We start from the raw sequence: 24,325 nt of genomic DNA, 5'->3' as shown, positions 1-24,325 counted from the left end.
TCCCAGGTACTGAGGTCAGGTTGATAGGTCTATAATTTCCTGGATCCATTTTTTCCCCTTTTTTGAAGATGGGAACTACATCAGCTCTTTTCCAGTCCTCTAGTAGTTCCCCAGTGCACCAGGATCTTTCAAAGATATAGTTCAATGATTCTGAGATCACATCTGCCAGTTCCTTCAGAACATTGGGGTGTAATCCATCTGGTCCCGGTGATTTAAACTCATCTAGGGTGGACAGGTGGTCACTTACCATTTTCTTGCCTATCTTAACTTGTGTTTCTAATCTGTTTTTTACAGTAGTGTTTTTGATAGGTTGGACTTTTTTTCCCTTTGTGTAAAGAAAATCACAAATCTGCTTCCACTGAAAAAAGAAAACAGTGTATGAATAGCATCATGAATATATCCCAGCTCAATATGAGCTATCTCATATTTCCAGGTAGACATTAAAAAGCATGTATGACAGAACCCTGTGACTTCTTACTGCAAGGAACAGAGCAGCTGTATTTCAGCATCACCTTAACATGACCACCTTGGATGAGTTTTCTTCAGAAGAGGTGGAAATAAGTTGGAAATCTGGTCTATGAGATACCATCTAGCTCTGAGATTTTGGGTAAACCATCTTCCTCTGCTTTTGATTTTCCATCTCTGGAATGTGATTCCATAACAGCCTTCAAACCACCACCACATTAAGAATTAAGAGTAAAGAAACAAACAAATCTTGTGCTGTATTAAACAGAAACAATAGCTAACATGCCAGTAATATATTCCTTATTTTTACAACAGTGAGGTCAATATAATGGCAGAAATACAATACTGAAACTGTTCAGAAATTAACTATGTTCACCTCAAAGGCATCTTATTTACGTATTCTCTGCGAAATTGCAGGAATGTCTTGACTGCCGTCAATGATATCAAACTAAGTCAGTATTAGCAGCTTCTGTTATCAAGTAAAACTATTTAGAAATGTGCATTGTTAAAGCCAAGGAACTTGAATTGTGGAATATCAACAAATATGTCTCTTCCTTAAATTAATAGCAAGAAGAGGTAAGAGATTATCAATTTTTCTTTTTCTAAATGAACATTAAAAATATTAACATATCTACCCATATATATTAACACCCAAACTGAAAAATTCATGTTTCGTATGATTAAAAACTAGTTAAAATTCAATAATGATTGTCAAGCTCCCAGTCTTTTAAAAAGTATCCAGACACAGTTGTCTCACTTTGTTTTTGTTACCTAGTCAAAAGACTGCACGCATGTCACTGTTGCACCTTAATTTTAAATATAATTTGTTTAAACAAATAAAAAAACAATAGAACTTGGATCTTTTTTAATTATCCAGAAGGCCGAGTCTTTGAGTAATCTACAATTCAGAAGCCTAATATTACTAAATAGAAAACTAGCAAGCAAGAAACTCAGTTACTTTATTTTCGTGTCTGAAACAACACTAAGCATTCATTTGAAGCTCACATAAATAAATACAAGAGAGGCTCTTGCCTCTAAATGAAACTAATTTCCAAACACATTTAAGACCCATTTCATATCATACATTGGCATTGCCTTCCCTCTAAATGCTTTGTATGTTGTAAAAATGCCAATATATTCATCTTCCTAAGCATTAAGCAACAACTAAAACAATTTGACCATTATTAATTATCCATAGATTTAACAATACTCTTGAGTATTTTAATAGCTACAAGTTGTTATTTAGAAAAACAAAGACAACTAAATCCATTGGGATTTTATAACTGGCACTAAGCTACTTGCTTTCCAGATACACTGGAATTAGAATAGCAACTATTTCCAAATTAGCTAACTTACTGAAGTGATGGCTAGAGATGGTGTGGGTTATCTCAGCCTCAACTCTTCTCAAAAGCATCAACTTGCACAAGACTGAATCTAGGATCCGGGTATTTCTAGACTCAAGACTGATGACTCTCTTCTTAGCCTGCTACAATCAAAATACCTAAAATCAGAAAGATTTACAGAAATTCTGGGAAAACAAAACTTTTTTTAAAAAGGTGACTTTGTAAGTACTGGCCCTGAACTAGCTGGCAACATTAATAACCAAATGTCTTGTTTTCATGCCAACCAGGGAAAGGGAGATATATTTTTACTAAGCAGACAGACTGCTTTTAAAATTATAGAGGTTTGGACTGTAGTTTTAGAGAGAGCTAATGGTGAATGGAAAATGTTACGTTTTTTCAGGGGTGGTCTACTCTGAGAGCGGAGTAACCATGTTGTGCATTATTATTTCATAAAGAAAAGATGAGCTCGTTTGTTCTTTTGGAGGAATGGGCACCAAGGGATTTTCATTAAAGTCGATAAAGATATAGGTGTAGCAGGTAAGATAATTACTGCTGCCATGAATTAACTCGCAGGCAGTAGCCATTTGGTATTTGCATCCCTGAATGCTATGTTATGTGTGTAATGTTATGTAACTCATTAATGCATTCTTGAAACATTATCTCTGAACCCTGAGATTTTTAGGTACAAATATTCCTCTCTTGGGCCAAATAACAGGATGCCAGTCAGGAAACTGGGGAATCACATTTTAGTTTGGCTTTATATCAGCACCAAATAATCTCAGCTATCTCAGGATAGCCCTTACAGCCCCCACATGAATCTCAAAACAGCTTTGGCACCATTGCAAAAGCAGCCCTGGGCTAGGAGGCAAAGGCAAAGTACTGCAGAAGCACCAAAAGATGTTTCGGAAATAGCAGCTCCTGCAGAATGCAGCTACCTGATTATTACATAAGGCAAAGAAGTGGTCTTTGTCATGCCTCCATTAACTTGCACTCCTCCTCCAATTATATGCTAGTATAATTTTTGCTGCCCTGATGACCAGGCCTCTAATATGCCTCAACAGAGCAAATGGCCACAATTGGCAGCACTTCAAAATATATAGGGAATAAAGAAAATGGCACTATTGCCCTCTCAAGAGACATCCATGGGAAACAGCTGAAGCAGCAGAAACCCTACAATGTACTCATTTGGGGCAGAACTAGCAATACATTTCTGGTATAAGTCAATGAATAGCCCCTTTCCCCTCCCCCCTTTTTAAAACTAACATGTAGAATTATCTTTTTATAGATCACTGAATATGTGTTCATTAACAGGTGTATACCAGAATACTCTTATATGCATATATAATGAGCCTATGAAACATCGGAACAGCATAATGCAAGTAAAAACATCCTTAAAAATCAAATTTCTGTGTTTTGATTTTTTCTAAAGCCTAGTCCAAATTGGTCACGGAAGGAAATGCCCAGGGACCTAAGGGGAAAGGGAAGGTCTGAATCAGCTTTAACTGGCCAAAAGTTGCTCAGAAGATATAAACCCTGACCAAATCATCAATAAGAACATGAATGATACTTCATAGACTGTTCATGCAACAAAACTGTCAGGAGAAGACAAAACAGCTAAGAAACAAGTTTCAAACTGAAACAGCTAAGGAAAAAAATTAGACTACATGTATATTGAGCAGGGGATAAATCAACTAGTTGGTGTCCTAAGGACATGGTCTCTAAGAACAAATTGGAAAAATTGCATTTATGGAGGAACAAATCAACCTGTAAAAACAGGGATATGATAAAAATGAGTTAAGAAAACAAGCAGCCAGACTCTATTGGCAATACCCAATAAAAGTCTCTTGGAGAAAGCATAAAGAAATACACCTGGGTAAGAAACAGGTTACATTAAATTATTCCTTGGATTAAACAGCCTGCTATGTGACTACTGAGTAAAAGCATACACCTGCTGATGATTAAAACAACTAAAGCAAGTGTCAATCTCCATGTAGGGTAGCAAGTAATGAACTAGATAATTCAGAGAGTTGAAGTCTGTAATATGATTTTTATGCTGACTAAAATAAAAGCAGCCAACACCTATTTCAAAATCTGGCTGTGTTAACAGGTTGGCTATTTGTTTGCCACCTTGTCTCTCCACCCTGAACCTTCGGATCATAACTTTGTCTGGGCTTGCTATAGATGAGTCAATATACTTTTAAAATAAATTTTCCATGAGATTTATCACACCCAATCAAGATCAAGGCATGTAGGTATCTTGCCCCTAGCTCAGTCAATAGCCAGCACAGACTGTTCTATTTAAAAACCTGTAGGACACGGGTGTCAAACTGCCGGCCCATGGGCTGGACGCGTCACAACGAAACCGCGCCCACCCCATTGCCGTCAATGGGGAAAAAGCTCCAATACGTCGCGCAACGTCATGTGACGTCGCGAGTTTGACATGCCTGCTGTAGGGTTATAAATCCATGCACAATACAATATTTCTCTACACAGATATTTGTCAATTACAGTGATGGCACACTCCTCAGTAGCAGAACTATTTTCATAAAGATAGGCAGCATGCATAATAGAGATTTTCTTTCTATACACTGAAAGGCATATGGCCGGCTTATTTGACTATACAGTAAACTAAATAGCAAGTAAATAACCTTCAAACATTAGTAGATTATCAAAAAACAAAAATTAAAATTCAATATAAAATGAGAAACTGGAAGAATTTCTGTTGCAACAAGCCTCTGGCTGTGTCCTCTGTCTCCTCTTCTAGCATGAACCATTAAATCCAGGATGACTCCCAAGTCACTCTTCCATCAGGAGTAGTCCTGCACCCTATCTGGAGACATTATTGGAACAAACAGGAAAATACAATGGACAAATAGTAGCTCTGTCTTTTTAAGATTCAATTTAAGCCTGTTGTCTCCTACTCAAATCCTCACAGTTCCTAGGCATCGTGACAGCACTTCAATAGCATCATCAACCTTCCCTGGAGTAATCATACAAATTAGGTATCATCAGCATATTGAAAACACCAGACCCCAAACTGCCAGATGACTTCTGCCAGTGGTTTCATATAGAATTAAGGGAAGTGGTCTATGACAGCAGTCTCCAACCTTTCCGGCTTTGCAGACCAGTAGTGGGGGAAGAGGGAATGGTTCTGTATGAGTGGTGGGCATGTTTTCGATGTATGGGCTTTTCATCGAATGTTATTGCTTGACAAGTGGTGGGCAAGTGCACGCAGCTTCATTTGCGCAAGCAATGGGCACGCGTTCCCACTGCTTGCACAAATGGAGCTGTGTGTGCAAGCTCACTCACCCACTGTGCATAGTAATGGAACTGTGCACATGTGTGCGCTCACCCATTTCCATGGCCTGGTTCTGAATGAGCTGTGGCCCAGCAATGGATCAACTTTCTCCTCCCTCTCCCCTATGCCTGAAACCAACCAGTGAGGAAGAATCAGAGGCATTGTGCTCCCAACCCCCTACAGCATTCCAGAAAGATACCACATTTTATGTTACTGAAAAGAGAGTTCTTAGGGGACCAAGATGGGGCCACTTCTGCCATCCAGATCCTAAAAAGGGCAACCCACTAATCCAACCAATGCCAATTCTATCCCTTTTCTGGTGCTAGAGGACAGACTATAATTTCTGTTAAGATTCTTTTAATGTAAACCTTACAATAAAATAGATTTGTCATCTAGTCCTGCTTGAGGTCTGGTTTACCCAGGAGGGCTGACATCAATCTTGCAATCTGAAGGTACAAACATCCTGTCACCACTTTTAACTGTCTGATCAATTGGGGGGGGGAGTCCTTTCAAAGTTTCTTTCTCTGACCAATGAGTGACTGCAGGCTCTTCCCTCTCTTTGTTCCATAGACATCATCTCTTTCCTCTCTCTCTCAATCCCCTTCCATTTCATGAGAGATTCCTAAGGCAAGGGTGCACCAAAACTTTCTGTCAATTAATAGCAACAAGCAACAACTTTATTGATTAGCCCTTGGGCCATATCAAAGTGCAAAGTTCCAGCAACAAACCGTCACCAAAACTTGATAAAAGCAATCCAAAATGGAATTTGATAAAATACAATTTAAAATGGAATTAAATAATAGCAATGAAACTATTCCCCCTCCAGCTGCACAAAGAAGCCAAGAGGCAGAGAACATCCTAGATCAACTTCACCAGAGGTCAGACATAAAAAGTAATCACTTGGGTAAAAAGATGATACAGCTATTATCAAGGTCCCTAGACTTGAGCATACCTGAATAATTCTTTCTGCAAAAATTGCAATGATTGACCATAGCAACCAGGTGGGAACTCTTTATACTGATCCTTCTCCAAAGGGAATTAGCCATCTAACTATGGCTACGGGACAATGACTTGCTAACAGAAAAGGCCCAAATGAAGGCATATACATGAGACTGATTAGATTCAGATTTTTTTTTACAATGGCACTCTATGCAAAATTTCTGTTGCTTCATTTCCCAGAAACTTGCAGTAAACTAAGGATCTACCTGAGATTGATCAACAGAAAGAGGCTGATTTGGGATGACTTCATCAAGAATCCAAGTCATTTCACACTGACAACAGTGAATCAGACCCTCACCAGGTTCACCAGCTTTACCCACCAGATCATCTCATATTCCAGAAACCATCCAAATCCATGTGGTACCTGGGGTTGATGATTCAAACAGTTCCAGCTCTACAGAGTCACAGATAACTATCAATCAAATCTGGACCAAGAAATGATTGAGTCATGACAGAAGTGTGATGGTAATTCTCTTCACATTTACATCTGATATTCTGAAGCAAAATTCTAATATGTCAGTCTATGTATGTTGATGCTAAGGCTCCCAGATTTAACCCCTGATGGCCTGGCCCCAACTGAAAACAGGGCCTGTCAAATGGAAGTCCCCAATACCAATAGACAGGTCTCCAGTCTAGAAACCCACATTGCTATCCTAATGGATAATGGATACTTAGCACACCAACAGCATCCCTAGCCTGTGTCTATAGCCCAACTAAACACAAAAACACTCACACCCATTGCAAGAACAATGATGACCAGAGATAAGATCTCTAGATAGTTCAGCATACAGACATAAACTGTAGTCCTGGCCTTGAGACTGATGTAGGAGATGAAACCTCAGGTCTTGTTAACAAATGACAGGTCCACCATAACATCATGTAAACATATCTTTTAAGGCTAGGAGCACCAATAATCTGGCCATAACTAAGATTCCTACACATATTATTTCTTACAAATTTAATTTTACTTAAATTCAAGGATGGTATAAAATTATAGTCCTTGGTACCATTTTTAAAAGGGTACAAAATAAACAAAGCAAGGAAAGCACGCAAAGCATGGCTTTTGGAATAATTTCTAGCCCTTCTACCAGCAGTGCCCAAAAAAGGCACTGTTAATTTGTTTTGCATAGTTAAATAACAAAACACCTCTCTCTGTGTGTTTTCACTTTCTCCCCAGGTCTAACAGAGTGAAGTCATATGTTGCTTCTGTGTATGCAAAAACTTACCAATAACATTCTAATTAGAGCAGGTGCCTATATACTGCAATTATCTGTAACTTTGCTCCCCACTTTCTGTACTTGTGTTTATGTATGCTCTGGAAAATACAGGGCATACTTTTCACTCTAGACTACCAAACAGAAGGGAGAGGACCCAGACAAAATTCCAAACTATTAACCACCTGCCTCTCCCACAGAGATGCACCAGGTAATTTTTTTTGAGGATTTTTTTTCTTCCATAGTCCTAATTCTAGCCCATTTTTAGACTTATCAAATCTAGGCCCATTCTATTTTGGCTTTAGATAATTACTAGACCCATTAGTCATTGTTTCAGAGATATTTCCTTACTTTAACAGAGAAACAGAATGACTATGGGCAAAAAAAGCAATGGAAGCAGGATTGACTTCTGACTTCCTGCTGGTTCTCCCATTGACTTTCCTTGTAGAAAGCTGGCAGGTAAATGGAGATTATATCACAGTCTTGTACTTGAGCTCATATGGAAGTTTCTTATTTTTTTAAGTTCAATGTCACATAAGCATCAAAGCAACCATTTTATAATTAGTCCACTCTTCCTTGTATGGTAGCCATTTTATGAGTCCACCATGCCAATTACATTAGCAAGCTTTGGAACTGCTACTAATTGCAAATTACAGAGTAATAATTATGAAATTCACTCATGTTGAGATCTAGCCTACTTTGACCTGCATTACTACCATGTTGTTGTTGTTGTTGTTGTTAGTTGCGAAGTCGTGTCCGACCCATCGCGACCCTATGGACAATGTTCCTCCAGGCTTTCCTGTCCTCTGCCATCTTCTGGGCTCCATTTAAGCTCACGCCTACTGCTTCAGTGACTCCATCCAGCCACCTCATTCTCTGTCGTCCCCTTCTTCTATTGCCCTCAATCTTTCCCAGCATTAGGCTCTTCTCCAGTGAGTCCTTCCTCCTCATTAGGTGGCCAAAGTATTTGAGTTTTAGCTTCAGGATCTGGCCTTCTAAAGAGCAGTCAGGGTTGATCTCCTCTAGGACTGACCGGTTTGATCGCCTTGCAGTCCAAGGAACTCGCAGGAGTCTTCTCCAGCACCATAGTTCAAAGGCTTCAATTCTTTGGCGCTCAGCCTTTCTTATGGTCCAACTTTCACTGCCATACATTGCAACTGGGAAGACCATAGCCTTGACTATACGCACTTTTGTTGACAGGGTGATGTCTCTGCTTTACCATATAGAGAGCTAATTGGAGCTTCATTCTCCAGAAGGTGCCAGGTATTTTCCTTAATATACTGACAGTAAACAATATATTCAATTGTTTTTTTCCAACAGTTTATTCAAAAATCTAAAAACAACTGAATGTAGCATTGCTTCCCTTTTGTCTGAACCTAAAGCAAGGGCTTTTTTTTTTTTTTTTTTGCTGGCAGCCAATACACCTGAACAGGATAATGACTCATAAACTGGCTCTTTGTTCAAATAATGCTTGCACCTTTAACGACATAAAAGGGCTAAGCAAGATTTTGAGATTTGAAGTAGAAAGCGGGATGGCCTTGTATTTACAGTAAAGTACATGATACTCCACTGTTCTCTGACAGAGCAAATTGGAGTCAATTAAACCTAGCAGATGTTAGGTGATTATGTTTATTATTCTCTTTAGAATAATCTGGCTTGATCTGCAGTTTCTACCAGCAGGAAACTTTAGATATGCTTGGGCAAGATAGTGTTAAGATTTTTTTAAGCAAAGAATTCATTGGTCTACTGGAAGTTTAATGGTCATTAGACTTTGAAGAAATCTGAAGCTTCATAAATAAAATGGCTGATGAAGTGAAGGGAGACACAAAACAATGTGTGTTCACAAAGAAACGGGTTCAGAAGGGCATGGCTAAAATAAGAAACTCAAACAATATGCATAAAAATGCAACAAGACTGTTCCATAATTGCTACTTATTCAATAGCAAAGAAAGGTTCCTTTATAATAGAGGTAGACACCTGTGCTATTTACACATCGCTGAACCGCAGTTCTTAGCAACTATTATCATTGGCTAAGCAAACTGGAACAGCTGGGAGATGTAGTTTAGGAACATCTGGAGGGTAAGAAGCTACCCTCTCCTTACTATCTTGTAAGTTATGGACATTTCTAGCAGCAGGTACGATACAACAATGTCTCAAGTCTGTGTGTGCAGGCCTTTGAATTCTATGGTCTTTATTTTCACAAAAAGAACAATGATTCAAAGATAGCCATATGGCCTCCTCGAAATCTGTACACCACAGATTTAGACATCTGAGTCCTCTAAAAGTCTACTTATCCCAAACTTACCCATAAAAAAATATCATGGGTAAATAGTACCCTTCATTTTCACCATACATGATGTTTTGGGTGCAAAACTTACCAGCTCTGTCTTACAAGCATGTATTATATACATAAGAGGAATGAATCTACTAAGATGCATGAAGTGTATATTTGAAAGGCATTCATTTGATATTTAGGATCATCCAAAACAATTTTTTGTTGTCTTCTTGTGCATGGGATCATTTTATTTTGGAATTATTACTAAGTCATGCACGTTGGATTCCTTTGAGATTGCTATAATTTCAGAAAGTAAAACACGCACACACAATTCAGTGACATTAACTTGCAGGCTGATTCACCTGCTGTTGAAAAAGGAGAAAAATAAATAAATAAACCTTAATTTGGATTCCAGAAGTGTGGAAGTAGTGAGCAGGAAAAAAAAAGATGAACAGTTTCATTATATCAAAGGCCAACTTTTCTAAATTATGTTTATTGTTAAAAGCCCAGTTATCTCAGGAGCAAATATCAAAACTACTTTCACCAATAAAATAATTTTAAACAGAATAAGATGCTATCCACAGAATTGTATTTTTCTATTTTGTACAAAACACTGTAGGAGTATTTCTACATTCTACCACTAAGGGGCACAGTTGCAAACCAAGGTATAAACTTGCACCAGCAAATCCAATTAAAAAGATTCTGAACAGCATCTTGCCAAGTTGCAACCAGAAATTATAATTAAAAAAATCAAATCTTGCAAGAGATGCCCCAAAATTCAAAGAGTGCATATGTATTTGCTATATTGATTGCTCTCAATCACAAACACATCCAGCTAGCAACAGAGATTTATTTACATGCTTTTTAATGCAGTATTTGAAGGGTGACAATGTCCTTTGTCTAGAACAAATATCTCTCAAACAGCCATAAAGCTTAATGAATGCCCCTTGTTTGTTTTGTTTGCTGCAAGTCTACATAACCATGTGGGTTTTTTTTACTCCCTTTGCATTTAACCCTTTATCCTAGTTTGCAATGATTGAATTTTATCTTAACATAAAATCACTTTTTAAGTAAAAATCCACAATTAATGTTCCATTAATAAAAATACAAGGATCTGCTTGTACTAAAGGCAACTCTTATCTAAATAAAGCTCTTGGTTCCATATTTTATTTATTATTTATTTACAATTTCACTGTATTTTTACTACTTCAATATAAAATAAATAGCATTCTCAAATTCATGATCTTGGGCAACTAACAAGAATTAAAAATAATACTCTGTTTTTTGTGTCCTATAAGATTGGTAGATCAGCAGAATGGCTTAGCTGATGAATAAGCAAAATTTAGGGAGGGCAGATCTACCATGGATCAATGTGCCATTTTACAATTTTGTTAAATTATAACAAAAATCAAGATGAAGTCACCCAAATTAAATGCTATAGAACTGTCCACCCTACTGGAGACATTCCAATCTGCCATGGAGTGAAAAAGGGTTGCATTTTAGCTTTCTTATTGTTTAATATTTATGTGAATTCATAGTAGCTGCCTTAACCAGAAAGGAATTCCACCCTTCTAAACTCAGTGAGAAGTATTTGGCAGTTCTGTTGTATGTCAATGATGCAGCAATTCTTTTGCTCACACAGGTGGACTTTTAGGAGCTATCCAAGGGCCTTAGAAGAATTCTCTAAGAAAGAAGGGCTTACAATCAATTACTCTAAGGCAGACATGTCAAACTCGCGACGTCACGTGATGTCGTGCAACATATCGGGATGGTTTTGCCATTGCCAGCAATGGGGTGGGCGCGGCTTCTGCATGACACATCTGCCCCGGGGGCTGGCAGTTTGACACCCCTGCTCTAAGACCAAAACTATGTTTTTTCTGAGGAAGATCTAATCACCACAAATACCAGTAGCAAACTGGAAATAATAAAAATATTGTTTAAAAAATAGCATAATTTTTCAAGTCACAAAGCTTGCAAAAGCCAAGCAGTGTAATTTTTTCATTTCAAAAGGGGCAGATACATACCTGACACCATCAAGTTTTTCAAAGATAACATTACTTTCCAAATACTGTATGGTGCAAAGCATGTACTTAAGGTAAAGGTAAAGGTTCCCCCACACATGCGTGCTAGTCGTTTCCGACTCTAGGGGCCGGTGCTCATCTCCGTTTCAAAGCTGAAGAGCCAGCGCTTGTCCGAGGACATCTCCGTGGTCATGTGGCCGGCATGACTAGACGCCAAAGGCGCACGGAACGCTGTTACCTTCCCACCGTAGTGGTCCCTATTTTTCTACTTGCATTTTTACGTGCTTTTGAACTGCTAGTTTGGCAGAAGCTGGGATGAGTAACAGGCGCTCACTCTGCTACGCGGCACTCGGGATTCGACCCGCCAAACTGCTGACCTTCTGATTGACAAGCTCAGCGTCCTAACCCACTGAGACACCGCGTAGGATTCTTCTGCTTCCCATACTATGTTTTGAATGCTTTAATCAACATGTCTGCATTTGCCAACTCTCCAGCTTAAACTCCTGTTTTCCGACCATTCATTGGCCCCGTTAATTCTCATCAAGATGAAAGAAAAAAAATCTTCACTGACTTGTTATTGTGACCTTTTTACGTACTTTGTACAGCTCCTAGGCCTAGAGAAAGCTGCAGCTGAAATTGTTCCAAGTGTCTTTGACATCACACCCCAGAGAGATTTGAATGCTAAAGCCAACTTTGAGGGGGTCTGAACTGGAAATCTTTTATAGCCACAAGCTACATTATCCAACCTTGTTTGCCCAGCAAGCTGCAGAGCCATTTCTTTGGCTTGTCTGAATGCCTTGCCCCAAGCAATATTAAATAGGAGGGAGGGCAGGATCCCATTCGGAGAGAGATCAGAAAGAACCAGAGACTTTATTCCACTGCCTTTTCTACACCAATTTACCAGCAGCCATTCCTTTATCTCCCCCCTCCTAACAAATCCCCAGTCTTGTATAAGGGACAGCAGTCAATTTCCTACTCCATTTCTCTCTGCCGCAATTTCCTTAAGATGGCACAGCAGTGGTTTCCCCTTTTATTTTATTTTATTTTTATTTTAATTCCATTTATATCCTGCCCTTCTCCGAAGACTCAGGGCGGCTTACAAGCTTAGCAGTAGCCTTCATTCTATGTATATGCCTGCTTATTAGGGCTTTCACCCCCCCCCCAAGCGGCATTATTACAAAGTCAGCTTAATTGCCCCCAACAATCTGGGTCCTCATTTTACCTACCTCGGAAGGATGGAAGGCTGAGTCAACCTTGAGCCTGGTGGGACTCGAACCTGCACTAATTGCAGGCAGCTGGTGTTACTTAAGGTGTTACTTAAGGAGGCCTTAGCCCACTGCTCCACCAAGGCTCTTTTATCTTGTTGCATTTCTGTTTTATATGTTTTTTATTATTTTACTCTATTTCATTGAATATTCCCCTTTTTGTGCTTTAATTTTTTTAGCTTTCACGTGACTTGCACTTTTTTTGTTTTTGTTAGTTCCTTCTGAGGGCTTTTTTAAAAACTGTGCTGGTTGCTAACCATTATTTTAAAAAGAAATTAGATTCCTGGCATATTAAGATTTTTTATATTAATAAAACATTACATAAACTATTAATATTCTCATATTCACAAATAAGAAAGAAGGCAAAGAAGCTGTGGTGAGCATAAATCTGAATCTAGGACATCTGCTATTAACCAAGGAAATGGTAAACATCAGTGGCATTAATTAACAGCAGAGGAAAGGAAATATTATAAGGACACATTTCACCAAAAGTATCGGGCTTTGAAAAACATACTTTAAAGAAAGGAAGTGGAATATGAAGGGGAAGGTAGTCTACAGTATAAAGTACATTCCCCCATGTGAAATAAGGAGGGGATTACAAACAAAGAGGGAAGGAAAAAAAACATCTGAAACTACATACAGCTAGTGCTCGTCTTACAACTGTTTATTTAACAATATCTCAAAATTATGATGGCCTCAGAAAAGGTGATTTACAACTTGTCCTCACAACTGCCACTGTTGCACACGCACCTGTCACGTGATCACAACTCAGCCGCTTGCAACTCAGCTTGCATTTACGATTGATTGCAGTGCCCTGCAGTCACATGATCATGATTTGCAATCTTTCCAGCTGGTGTCCAGCAAAACATCAACTGGGAAAGCTGGTTTTGCTTAATAACCATGTGATTTGCTTAACAGTTCTATGATTTGCTTAAAAAAACTGTGGTAAAAATGTTTGTAAAATGACGGTTGCAGTGTCCCAGGATCACATGATCCCCTTTTGTAAACTTCTGACAAGCAAAGTCAATGGGGAAGCCAGATTCGCTTAACAACTGTGTTACTGGTCCTCCAAAAATGGTATGCTAGCAACCATGTTACTAACTTAACAACTACAGTGATTCTCTTAATGACCGTGGCAAGAAAGATCGTAAAATGGGGCAAAGTTCACTAACAACTGTCTCATTTAACTACGGAAATTTTGGGCTCAATTGTGGTCATTAAGTTGAGGATTAGCTCTATTGGCCCATATGAGCTAGAAAGGTACAGTACAGCTTAGAAAAGTGAACAATCGTCCTAGACAGGAGATTCTAGGTAGCAGGTATACATCTTCTAGCCAACAGGTTACCGTATTTTTCGGACCATAAGACACACTTTTTTCCCCCAAAAGTGGGGGGGAAAACGAGGGTGCGTCTTATGGTCTGAAGGTGATCCGTATGGCCAGCCCCAACCTCTGCAAGTGGAGCACGAATTGGCACGTGCTGAGAAACGCTGATCTCACGCTCCTGCACTCTCCCTCGCTCGGTTTCAGCTTCCCTTGCTACAAGAGAAAGCAGGCTGAAACGGAGTGAGGAGATTGCCAGGAATGCGAATCGGCTGATCTCGCGCTGCTGCAATCTGCCTCGTTTCAGCTTGCTTTCTCTTGTAGCAAGGGAAGCTGAAACCGAGCGAGAGAGTTTGCAGGAGCGCAAGATCGGCCGATTCGCATTTCTGGCAATCTCCCTCACTCCGTTTCAGCTTGCTTTCTCTTGTAGCAAGGGAAGCTGAAACCGAGCAAGGGAGTTTGCAGGAGTGCGAGATCGGCCGATTCGCATTTCTGGCAATCTCCCTCAGTCCGTTTCAGCTTGCTTTCTGCAAGAGAAAGCCGGGCTGCAGGGCCGCCTCTGCGGGTACTGCTCTAATGCAGAGAGGGAAGGACAAAGAGGGAGGGAGGGAAGGAAGGAAGGAAGGAAGGAAGGAAGGAAGGAAGGAAGGAAGGAAGGAAGGAAGGAAGGAAGGGACAATGGGAGAGGGAGAGAAAGAGAGAGGGAGAGAGAGAGAAGGAGAAAGAATTTTTTTTCTTGTTTTCCTGCTCTAAAAACTGGGTGTGTCTTATGGTCCGGTGCGTCTTATGGTCCGAAAAATACGTTACTTATTTCACAAGGAATATTTTAATTTCACTTACATGAATTATGGCATTATGGTATTCCTGTATGAATATATTCATTTTCCCCATGTTTTTTTTTAAGCCTGGCTGCATCGGAATAAATTCTTTCTTGGTACCTTCAGGCACTAACGGGAGTAGGTCAAACACACCCAATTCCCACAGAAAGCAACAGGCAATGCTTACCTCTATGCATATATCCCTAAAATTTCTGATTTCATTGCATCTGCCCCAGTTATTTTAACAAAGGAGCTTCAATATAACCTGTTTTTTTTCCCTTTTATAAGTTTCAAAAGCAAACTGACTCCTCATCAGGAAGCCTAAACCGTAAGTTTTCTTTTTAAGGAAATTTGTTATTAGAGTCAGTGAAAAGGACTAATTTCAAGCTAAAGCCCAATTCCATGCTGTTTCTCAGATTGTTAATGTGTGTTTTTTTAATCCCATTTATTTCTCCGAAGACTCAGGGTGGCTTACAATCTAAGAAGCATCAATGTGCTTAGCAATAGCCTTCATTCTATGTATATGCCTGCTTATTAGGGCTTTCGCCCCCCCCCCAGCGGCATTTTTACAAAGTCAGCTTATTGCCCCCAACAATCTGGGTCCTCATTTTACCTACCTCGGAAGGATGGAAGGCTGAGTCAACCTTGAGCCTGGTGGGACTCAGGACATCAGCTTAATTAGTTGGATTGTTGTTAGTTTTTTTTTTAACTTGTTAAAACTTGAAATATGTATGGTAGGATATTTTGAAAATACATTATAAAATAACATGAAAACTGCAAAGCTCTTTCTTCTGTTGATGAAAGTAATGATGATACTTACCAGCTCAAACGCATGTCAACAAAGTAAAATTAATTCTTCTAAGGCAGTGGTGTCAAACCTCCGGCCCACAGGCCAGACGCCTCACCAGGAAACTGCGCCCACCTCATTGCCGGCAATGGAGAAAAAGCTCCAATACATTGCGCGACATCATGTGACGTCAAGAGTTTCACGTCTGTTCAAGGTATTGACACTCAGTCCCTTCAACTCTTCCTCTCCTTCATTTAAATCTCTCCAACAGCTAATTGCAATATGTCACTGGTATGGTATATCCAATTCCCACCCACATCAAATGGCCTCAGTATATTCTTGTGATTTTTACAAAAAGTTAAGTATCAATTATTTTTATTAAGTAGTCTTTTGCTAATTGTTTCTGGGTTTTGATAGCTACAACAGTTGTTGTGATAAATGAATCAATATTTTTTTTCACTGTGTCTAAAATATTATGACATAAATTATACCTGCATTTAAATTGCTAATAAAATAAGCACGTGATTAGAGACTTATGAGATAAGCACAACAGGCTTGGGATGTACATACGAACAACAAATAAAATAGCAAGCAAGTACTAATCTAATCTTTATTTCCCACTGACTCTACTTCTTTCATATTTTAATTTATATAGTTGTTTTAAAAACTACAGCATGCGTTCATTTCTATACAAGTTTTTCTAAATGGGTATTTTAGCCTACATTGCATTTATTATTTTATCATCTTAGCCCATATTAGTAGATTAGGCTGAAAGACAATGAGAAGGTCTATCTGTCTATCCCAGCGTTTCCCAACCTTAGGAACTTGAAGATGCGTGGACTTCAACTCCTAGAATTCCCCAGCCAGCATAGCTGGCTGGGGAATTCTGGGAGTTGAAGTCCACGCATCTTCAAGTTCCTAAGGTTGGGAAACGCTGGTCTATCCATCCACCCACCCACATCACATGATGTGATGTGTTAGTTCTATATTATTGTATTTGTTTTCTTGTGAAAAGGAATGGTCCCTGCAGTGTTGAAGGAAGCAGTGATGCATCCCCTCCTCAAAAGGCCTTTCCTGGACAATTTTTGTCCTGTCTCCAGCCTTTCCTTTTTAGGAAAGATGGCTAATGAGGTGGCTAGGCTGTGAGTACTGAAGGAAACTGATTATCTGGAGCCCTGTCAAGTCAGGTTTCAGGCCTAGAGACAGCACTGAGTCAGCAATAACTGCACTTGTTGATTACCTTTGAGGAACTGAGACATGTATAGTACAGTAGTATTCTTCTGGCCCACCACTAGGGGTTAGGAATGGGCAGTTAAATGTTGTGGTGGTTCTCCTTTTTCTGTGGTTGAGTCAATTAGTATTGACAGGAGGGGGGTGATTAAGCCTGAAGCCCCTAAAGTATAGGGTACCTCAATGATTTACCTCACTCTTCTGTTTAATATTATTTGAGACCAGTGGATTATCTGTCAGTTTGGAATCAGGCATTATCAATATGCAGATAACACCCAGACTACCCAGACAGTGCTGTCAAGGTCTTGTTTGAGTGTTTGGAGGCTATGGGGCCCTAGATGGGGGAAAAAACAAATTCAAGCTCAGTTTTGACAGGAATGAGTGGTTGTTTTAGACTCTCCCTCAAACCAGGAATACTTCATCTTTTTCATCCTGAATAGGATAGCATCCCCTTCATGGATTACTGCCTTGTCGTGGCGAAGGGGCTTGCGTAATTCAATGAAGCTATGAGCTATGCCGTGCAGGGCCACCCAAGACGGACAGGTCATAGCAGAGAGTTCTGACAAAACGTGATCCACTGGAGAAGGAAATGGCAACCCACTCCAGTATCTTTGCCATGAAAACCCTATGGACAGTACCAAAAGGCAAAACGATATGACGCTGGAAGATGAGCCCCTCAGGTCGGAAGGCGTCCAATATGCTACTGGGGAAGAGCAGAGGGCTAGTACTAGTAGCGCCAGAAAGAATGAAGCGACTGGGCCAAAGCCGAAAGGACGCTCAGCTGTGGATGTGTCTGGTGGTGAAAGGAAAGTCCGATGCTGTAAAGATTTTTTCTCCATAGGAACCTGGAATGTAAGATCCATGAATCAAGGAAAACTGGACGTGGTCAAACAAGAGATGACAAGACTGAACATTGACATCTTAGGTATCAGCGAACTAAAATGGACAGGAATGGGTGAATTTAATTCAGATGACCATCAGGTATACTACTGTGGGCAAGAATCCTTCAGAAGAAATGGAGTAGCCTTCATAGTCAATAAAAGAGTAGGAAAAGCAATACTGGGATACAATCCTCAAAATGACAGAATGATCTCAGTTCGAATCCAAGGCAAACCATTCAATATCACAGTAGTCCAAGTCTATGCCCCAACCACCAGTGCTGAAGAGGATGAAATTGACCAGTTCTATGAAGCACTACAGCACCTTATAGAACTAACACCAAAAAATGATGTTCTTATCATCATGGGGGATTGGAATGCTAAAGTAGGAAGCCAAAAGATACCTGGAATAACAGGCAAGTTTGGCCTTGGAGTGCAAAATGAAGCAGGGCACAGGCTGATAGAATTCTGTCAAGAGAATACGATGGCCATAGCAAACACTCTTTTCCAACAACCCAAGAGACGGCTCTACACATGGACATCACCAGATGGTCAACACAGAAATCAGATTGACTATATGCTCTGCAGCCAAAGATGGAGAAGCTCTATACAGTCAGTAAAAACAAGACCAGGAGCTGACTGTGGCTCAGACCATGAGCTTCTCCTTGCAAAGTATAGGCTTAAACTGAAGAAAGTAGGGAAAAGCACTAGGCCAGTCAGGTATGAATTAAATCATATCCCTGTTGAATATACAGTAGAGGTGACAAATAGATTTAAGGAATTAGATCTGATAGACAGAGTGCCTGAAGAACTATGGACAGAGGTTCGTGACATTGTACAACAGGTAGCAACCAAAACCATCCCAAAGAAAAAGAAATGCAAGAAAGCAAAATGGCTGTCTGAGGAAGCTTTGCAAATAGCTGAGGAAAGGAGGGAAGCGAAAGGCAAGGGAGAAAAAGAAAGATACACCCAACTGAATGCAGAATTCCAGAGAATAGCTAGAAGAGATAAGAATGCCTTCTTAAATGAACAGTGCAAAGAAATAGAAGAAAACAATAGAATAGGGAGGACCAGAGATCTTTTCAAGAAAATTGGAGAAATGAAGGGAACGTTTAATGCAAAAATGGGCATGATAAAGGACCAAAATGGCAGGGACCTAACAGAGGCAGAAGAGATTAAGAAGAGGTGGCAAAATTACACAGAAGAACTATACAAGAATGAGCTTAACGTCCCTGATAATCACAATGAGGTGGTCACTGACCTCGAGCCAGACATCCTAGAATGTGAAGTGAAGTGGGCCTTAGAAAAGCTGAGCAACAACAAAGCTAGTGGAGGTGACAGTATTCCAGCTGAGCTATTCAAAATTTTAAAAGACAATGCAGTAAAAGTGCTACACTCAATTTGCCAGCAAATTTGGAAAACTCAACAGTGGCCACAGGATTGGAAAAGATCAGTTTACATTCCAATTCCTAAGAAAGGCAGTGCCAAAGAATGTTCAAACTATCGCACCATTGCACTCATTTCTCATGCTAGTAAAGTCATGCTTAAAATCCTACAAGCTAGACTTCAGCAGTATGTGGATCGAGAACTACCAGAAGTGCAGGCAGGATTAAGAAGAGGCAGAGGAACTAGAGATCAAATTGCCAACATACGCTGGATCATGGAGAAAGCTAGGGAGTTCCAGAAAAACATCTACTTCTGCTTCATTGACTATGCTAAAGCCTTTGATTGTGTGGATCATAACAAACTGTGGCAAGTTCTTAAAGAGATGGGTGTACCAGACCATCTTATTTGTCTCTTGAGAAACCTATATGCGGGTCAAGAAGCAACAGTGAGAACTGGACACGGAACCACTGATTGGTTCAAAATTGGGAAAGGAGTCCGGCAAGGCTGTATACTGTTGCCCTGCCTATTTAACTTATATGCAGAGCACATCATGAGAAAGGCAGGGCTAGATGAATCAAAAGTTGGAATTAAGATTGCCGGAAGAAATATCAACAACCTAAGATACGCAGATGATACCACTCTAATGGCAGAAAGTGAAGAAGAACTAAAGAGCCTCTTGTTGCAGGTGAAGAAGGAGAGTGCAAAACTTGGGTTGAAACTTAACATTAAGAAAACCAAGATCATGGCATCTGGCCCTCTCAATTCCTGGCAAATAGATGGGGAAGAAATGGAGGTAGTGACAGATTTTATTTTCCTGGGCTCCAAGATCACTGCAGATGGGGACTGTAGCCAAGAAATTAAAAGACGCTTGCTCCTGGGGAGGAAAGCCATGGCAAATCTAGACAGCACACTAAAAAGCAGAGACATCACCCTGTCAACAAAAGTGCGTATAGTCAAGGCTATGGTCTTTCCAGTTGCAATGTATGGTAGTGAAAGTTGGACCATAAGAAAAGCTGAGCGCCAAAGAATTGAGGCCTTTGAACTGTGGTGCTGGAGAAGACTCCTGCGAGTCCCTTGGACTGCAAGGCGATCAAACCGGTCAGTCCTAGAGGAGATCAATCCTGACTGCTCTTTAGAAGGCCAGATCCTGAAGCTAAAACTCAAGTACTTTGGCCACCTAATGAGAAGGAAGGACTCCCTGGAGAAGAGCCTAATGCTGGGGAAGATTGAGGGCAATAGAAGAAGGGGACGACAGAGAATGAGGTGGCTGGATGGAGTCACTGAAGCAGTAGGCGTGAGCTTAAATGGACTCCAGAAGATGGTAGAGGACAGGAAGGCCTGGAGGAAAGTTGTCCATAGGGTCGCGATGGGTCGGACACGACTTCGCAGCTAACAACAACAACAAGGATAGCATTTCCCCTTTAGGACTGCACAGTTTGAGGGTCTTTTTGCACAAAAATTTTTTAGGAGTAGATGGCCTGTGGCTAACAGCTTCATCTTGTGAACCAATTTCACCTTTATCTGGATCAGAAGCTCTTTCATGCACTTGTGCTTTGGTCACCTCATGCATGAATTTTTGCAATGCCCTCTATATGAGGCTGTTCTTGAATGAAACTGCAGCTAGTCCAGAATGTAGCTGCATAATTAATTATTAGCATGTCATATCATATCCATGTAGCAGTCTTGCTTTGTGAGTTGCAGTGGTTACCACTAAAGAGATGCAATTAATAATACAGTTCTGTTTATTGTTCATAATATAGAGAGTGTGATTATTTGAAAAATTATCTGTTTTCTAAAGTACAGGTAGTCCTCGAGTTATGAATCAAATGGAGCCTGCCCATTCCATTTGTAACTTCAGGATTCGAAGGAGTGAATCTCGTACCTTGAACATGATTCATTTCCAGTTTTCGCCCATGCATTCGCTAAGTTAATGCATGGGTGAATTCACGGCTTGTTAAGTGAACATGAGGTATCTCAGGGAGGTGAAGGCCAGGGGGGCCCTAATGATGGAACAGGCCACCTGCTTCAGACCACCCAAGACCCCCCCGAGATACCTCATGCTCCCTCCCCTGGGGGTCCCCACAATTGCTCCCCTGCCCAAACATGCCACGCGGGTCATGTACTTTGTGAAGATCTGTCTCCTCTCCAGCCTGTTTCTTTCTCTGCTCCCAGCAAGAGCAGAGGGAGGCCTCCGAGGCCCAGAACGGATCTCCAGTAGCACGTGGCTGCCACCCATGGTCTCCATTCTGGGCCTCCAAGGCCTGGAGGAAGCCTCCGAAGCCCACAACGGACCTCCGGAGGCACTCAAAAGCTTCCCCCGACCTCTGGAGCAGGCCTCCAGAGGCCCGCAGAACCATCTCCCAGCCTCTTTTCCAGGCGGCAGCAGCCTAGAAAAGACCTGGATTGGGCCTCTGGAGGCCCGCAGAAGTTTCCCCTGACTTCTGTTTCTTTCCCTGTTGCAGAGAACAAAGGCCTAAACTACTGTGAGATCACACAAGATCAGTAGCATGAGGTCTTGCACCACTGATCTCACGTGATCATGTGTTAATTTAGGCCTCATTCTCTGCGAACGCACTAAAGGCCTGGGACAGCCAATAAAGCGAAGGATCTGTTGATCTTCGCAAGGTAAGTATCCACAGGTCTAGTGCCTAGGGAGGCCTGGGGAAGGGGGGAGGGAGGGAATAACCAGGGTGAATGTTGCAGTGCCACTGCGGTCATTCATAAGGGTGAATGACTGCCATGGTACAACAACATTCATAATTTCAGGACTTTTTCGTAAACACGGGGGGTGCTTATCGCGTGACTTTGAATGTTCCCTAAGGGAATACTCGTAACTCAGGGATTACCTGTATCTTCCCAGTCAGGACAGAATGGAAATGTTCCAGATCATTCATTAAACACTACTATCTTATAGAACCCAAGAAGTGTGACACTTCTTTGTAGACTATACCCTATGGAATACCAACTCCTGAGATTTATGTGGCTTCCATCCTGGCTGTAATTAAAAGAGCCCTGAAATTCCATGTCTTCCCCTAGTCGTTGGATTGGAGTAAGTGATGGGTCGAGTGTATTTTACCATTTACAATGGTTTTAAAATCTGTATTTTCTTACTATTTTCTTTGTATGCTACCCAGGTTATCATAAAGTTGGGCAGACATGTAAATTTAATAAAATAAATACATAAATAATCAAGTATGCAATGATGTCATAACACACTACCTTTTGATATCATTATGACTTATAATGGATGCCTATGGCCTTAATTCCTAACTAATAATGTTCTTAAGAGCATCTCAAGCATCACAAAAGGCCTACCTTGAGTCTGTGGGAAATATGGAGCCAACAATTTCGCCCTTTTCTTCTCATATCCCTTCTGGGTAATATCTCCTAAAAGATATAAAGTAGCAAAATGTCAGATGTAACATATCATAAATGCAGGATAGGATATTTAAAGTTAATATAGGTACATATGCAGCTATGGTCAACTGAACCAACCAATAATAAACTGTATTATTCAAGCCATTAGATAAAAATGAAATGATTACAAACTCTTCTAAAAACCATCATTGGTATTCCACACCATTTCAACTGTCATAAACTTTACAGATTTTTCATTTGTTTTGACATGATATATTTTTAACATCACTCATGACTATTAATTTATTCAAAGCAAGCTAGATGGCAGCAACATGCATTGGGAGATGTTATATAACATACACTAAAGACAAAGTAATATACAAAATAGGTTACACAATGATTAATTTGTTAAATAAAGCTCTATGACACTGAACTGTTTGATATGCAGACAGAACCATATGGCTGTTGTGTTTTCATTCTAAATTTATATTTCATCTGAATGTGTCTGTTCTTTAAGGAAGGCCAAATCCTCCACAAGGCTACATTATTACTGCAGGATATAGAAAGAGCTCTCTCATCCCTCTTATGCCAAAAGAATCAAGACAGAAATTTTGAGCTTTTTCCTTGACCCCCTCCTTTCCTTTGGAACCAAGCTGAAGTTTACTTAATGGCTGTTGGATACTTTCTTCAAGGTCATCTTTGCATTCCTTTACAGAATGACAGGAAAAAATCTTGAAACGTGAAAGGATTAAGATAGAACAGAAAAAATGTTAAGCCCAGAAACAATTGAACTGCCTTTGTAGATCTGTCATCACCATTTTGTAATTGTACCACCAAAATATTATTTGTCAACCATTAACTATAGCGGAGAGACTTGAGCATGGTCATCATTCTAATGGAAACTAAAACTAAATACCTAAATTTATGGCAAAGATATTGCTTCTATAGTCTTTTTGGTATAACAATATTATACTGATGCTGCTGAATAAAAACCCAAGTTCCAAAAAGAAGCAAAGTTCAAATCAGTAACAAATTAGGATTCTAGTCTGAGACATAGAACAAAATTCATAAATGAATGAACTTTGCCTTTGAATTGTGGTTTGTTGCAAAAAATAAACTTTGGGATGGGTCTGCCTCACACTACGCCAAAATACCACCGCAGCAATTCTTCCTGCTATTATAAAAACCTACATAAGTGTTATTTCCTGATTTTATGCTACCTTTTACAGATGACTTTTTTATTTATTAAAGTATTTAAAATCTATCTACTCAGATCTCTGGAAATATTACATCCATAAAATAGAAGAAAATAATGACGCACAATTAAAATACTTTAAAAGTGTAAAACAATTCCCATAATAAGTAGTGAAGCACTAATTTTATCAAGGGACAATAGTGAAAAAACCAAAATGTCGTTGGACACATGAATTAGGGGAAAAAAAGACTTTATCTGGGACTGAACAGTAAACACCCTGGTCTCCAGGATAAGGCATTCTGATGTTAAACACCTCAAGAGGGAAGGCCTTGTTCCTATGTAACCATATAATACACTTCCAAGCTGAGAACTACTGTCTCCAGAACATATTCAGATAAATACATTCCTGATAGAAATGCTGTTCTGGAGGCTTAAACAATTTAAGGCCTTAAATGGCAAAACTAGTGAACTCC

The 24,325-nt window shown here is 40.0% G+C and overlaps 1 protein-coding gene across 2 annotated transcripts in view; it reads right to left on the bottom strand.

The window, feature by feature from the left end:
* Window positions 1-24,325, bottom strand: part of DIP2B (disco interacting protein 2 homolog B) — a 198,243-nt gene that overhangs the window by 83,905 nt on the left and 90,013 nt on the right. For both annotated transcript variants that reach the window (XM_083353608.1, XM_083353609.1), the window contains exon 2: window positions 22,616-22,687. In XM_083353608.1, the coding sequence (XP_083209734.1) occupies window positions 22,616-22,687 (72 nt within the window). The remainder of the gene's footprint in view (window positions 1-22,615; window positions 22,688-24,325) is intronic.

This window comes from Vipera ursinii (genome assembly GCF_947247035.1).
Source record: "Vipera ursinii genome assembly, chromosome: 2".
In the NCBI taxonomy this organism is placed as follows: domain Eukaryota; kingdom Metazoa; phylum Chordata; class Lepidosauria; order Squamata; family Viperidae; genus Vipera; species Vipera ursinii.
The sequence above is the reverse complement of the archived record's forward strand: the minus strand, read 5'-3'. Positions and strand labels throughout refer to the sequence as shown.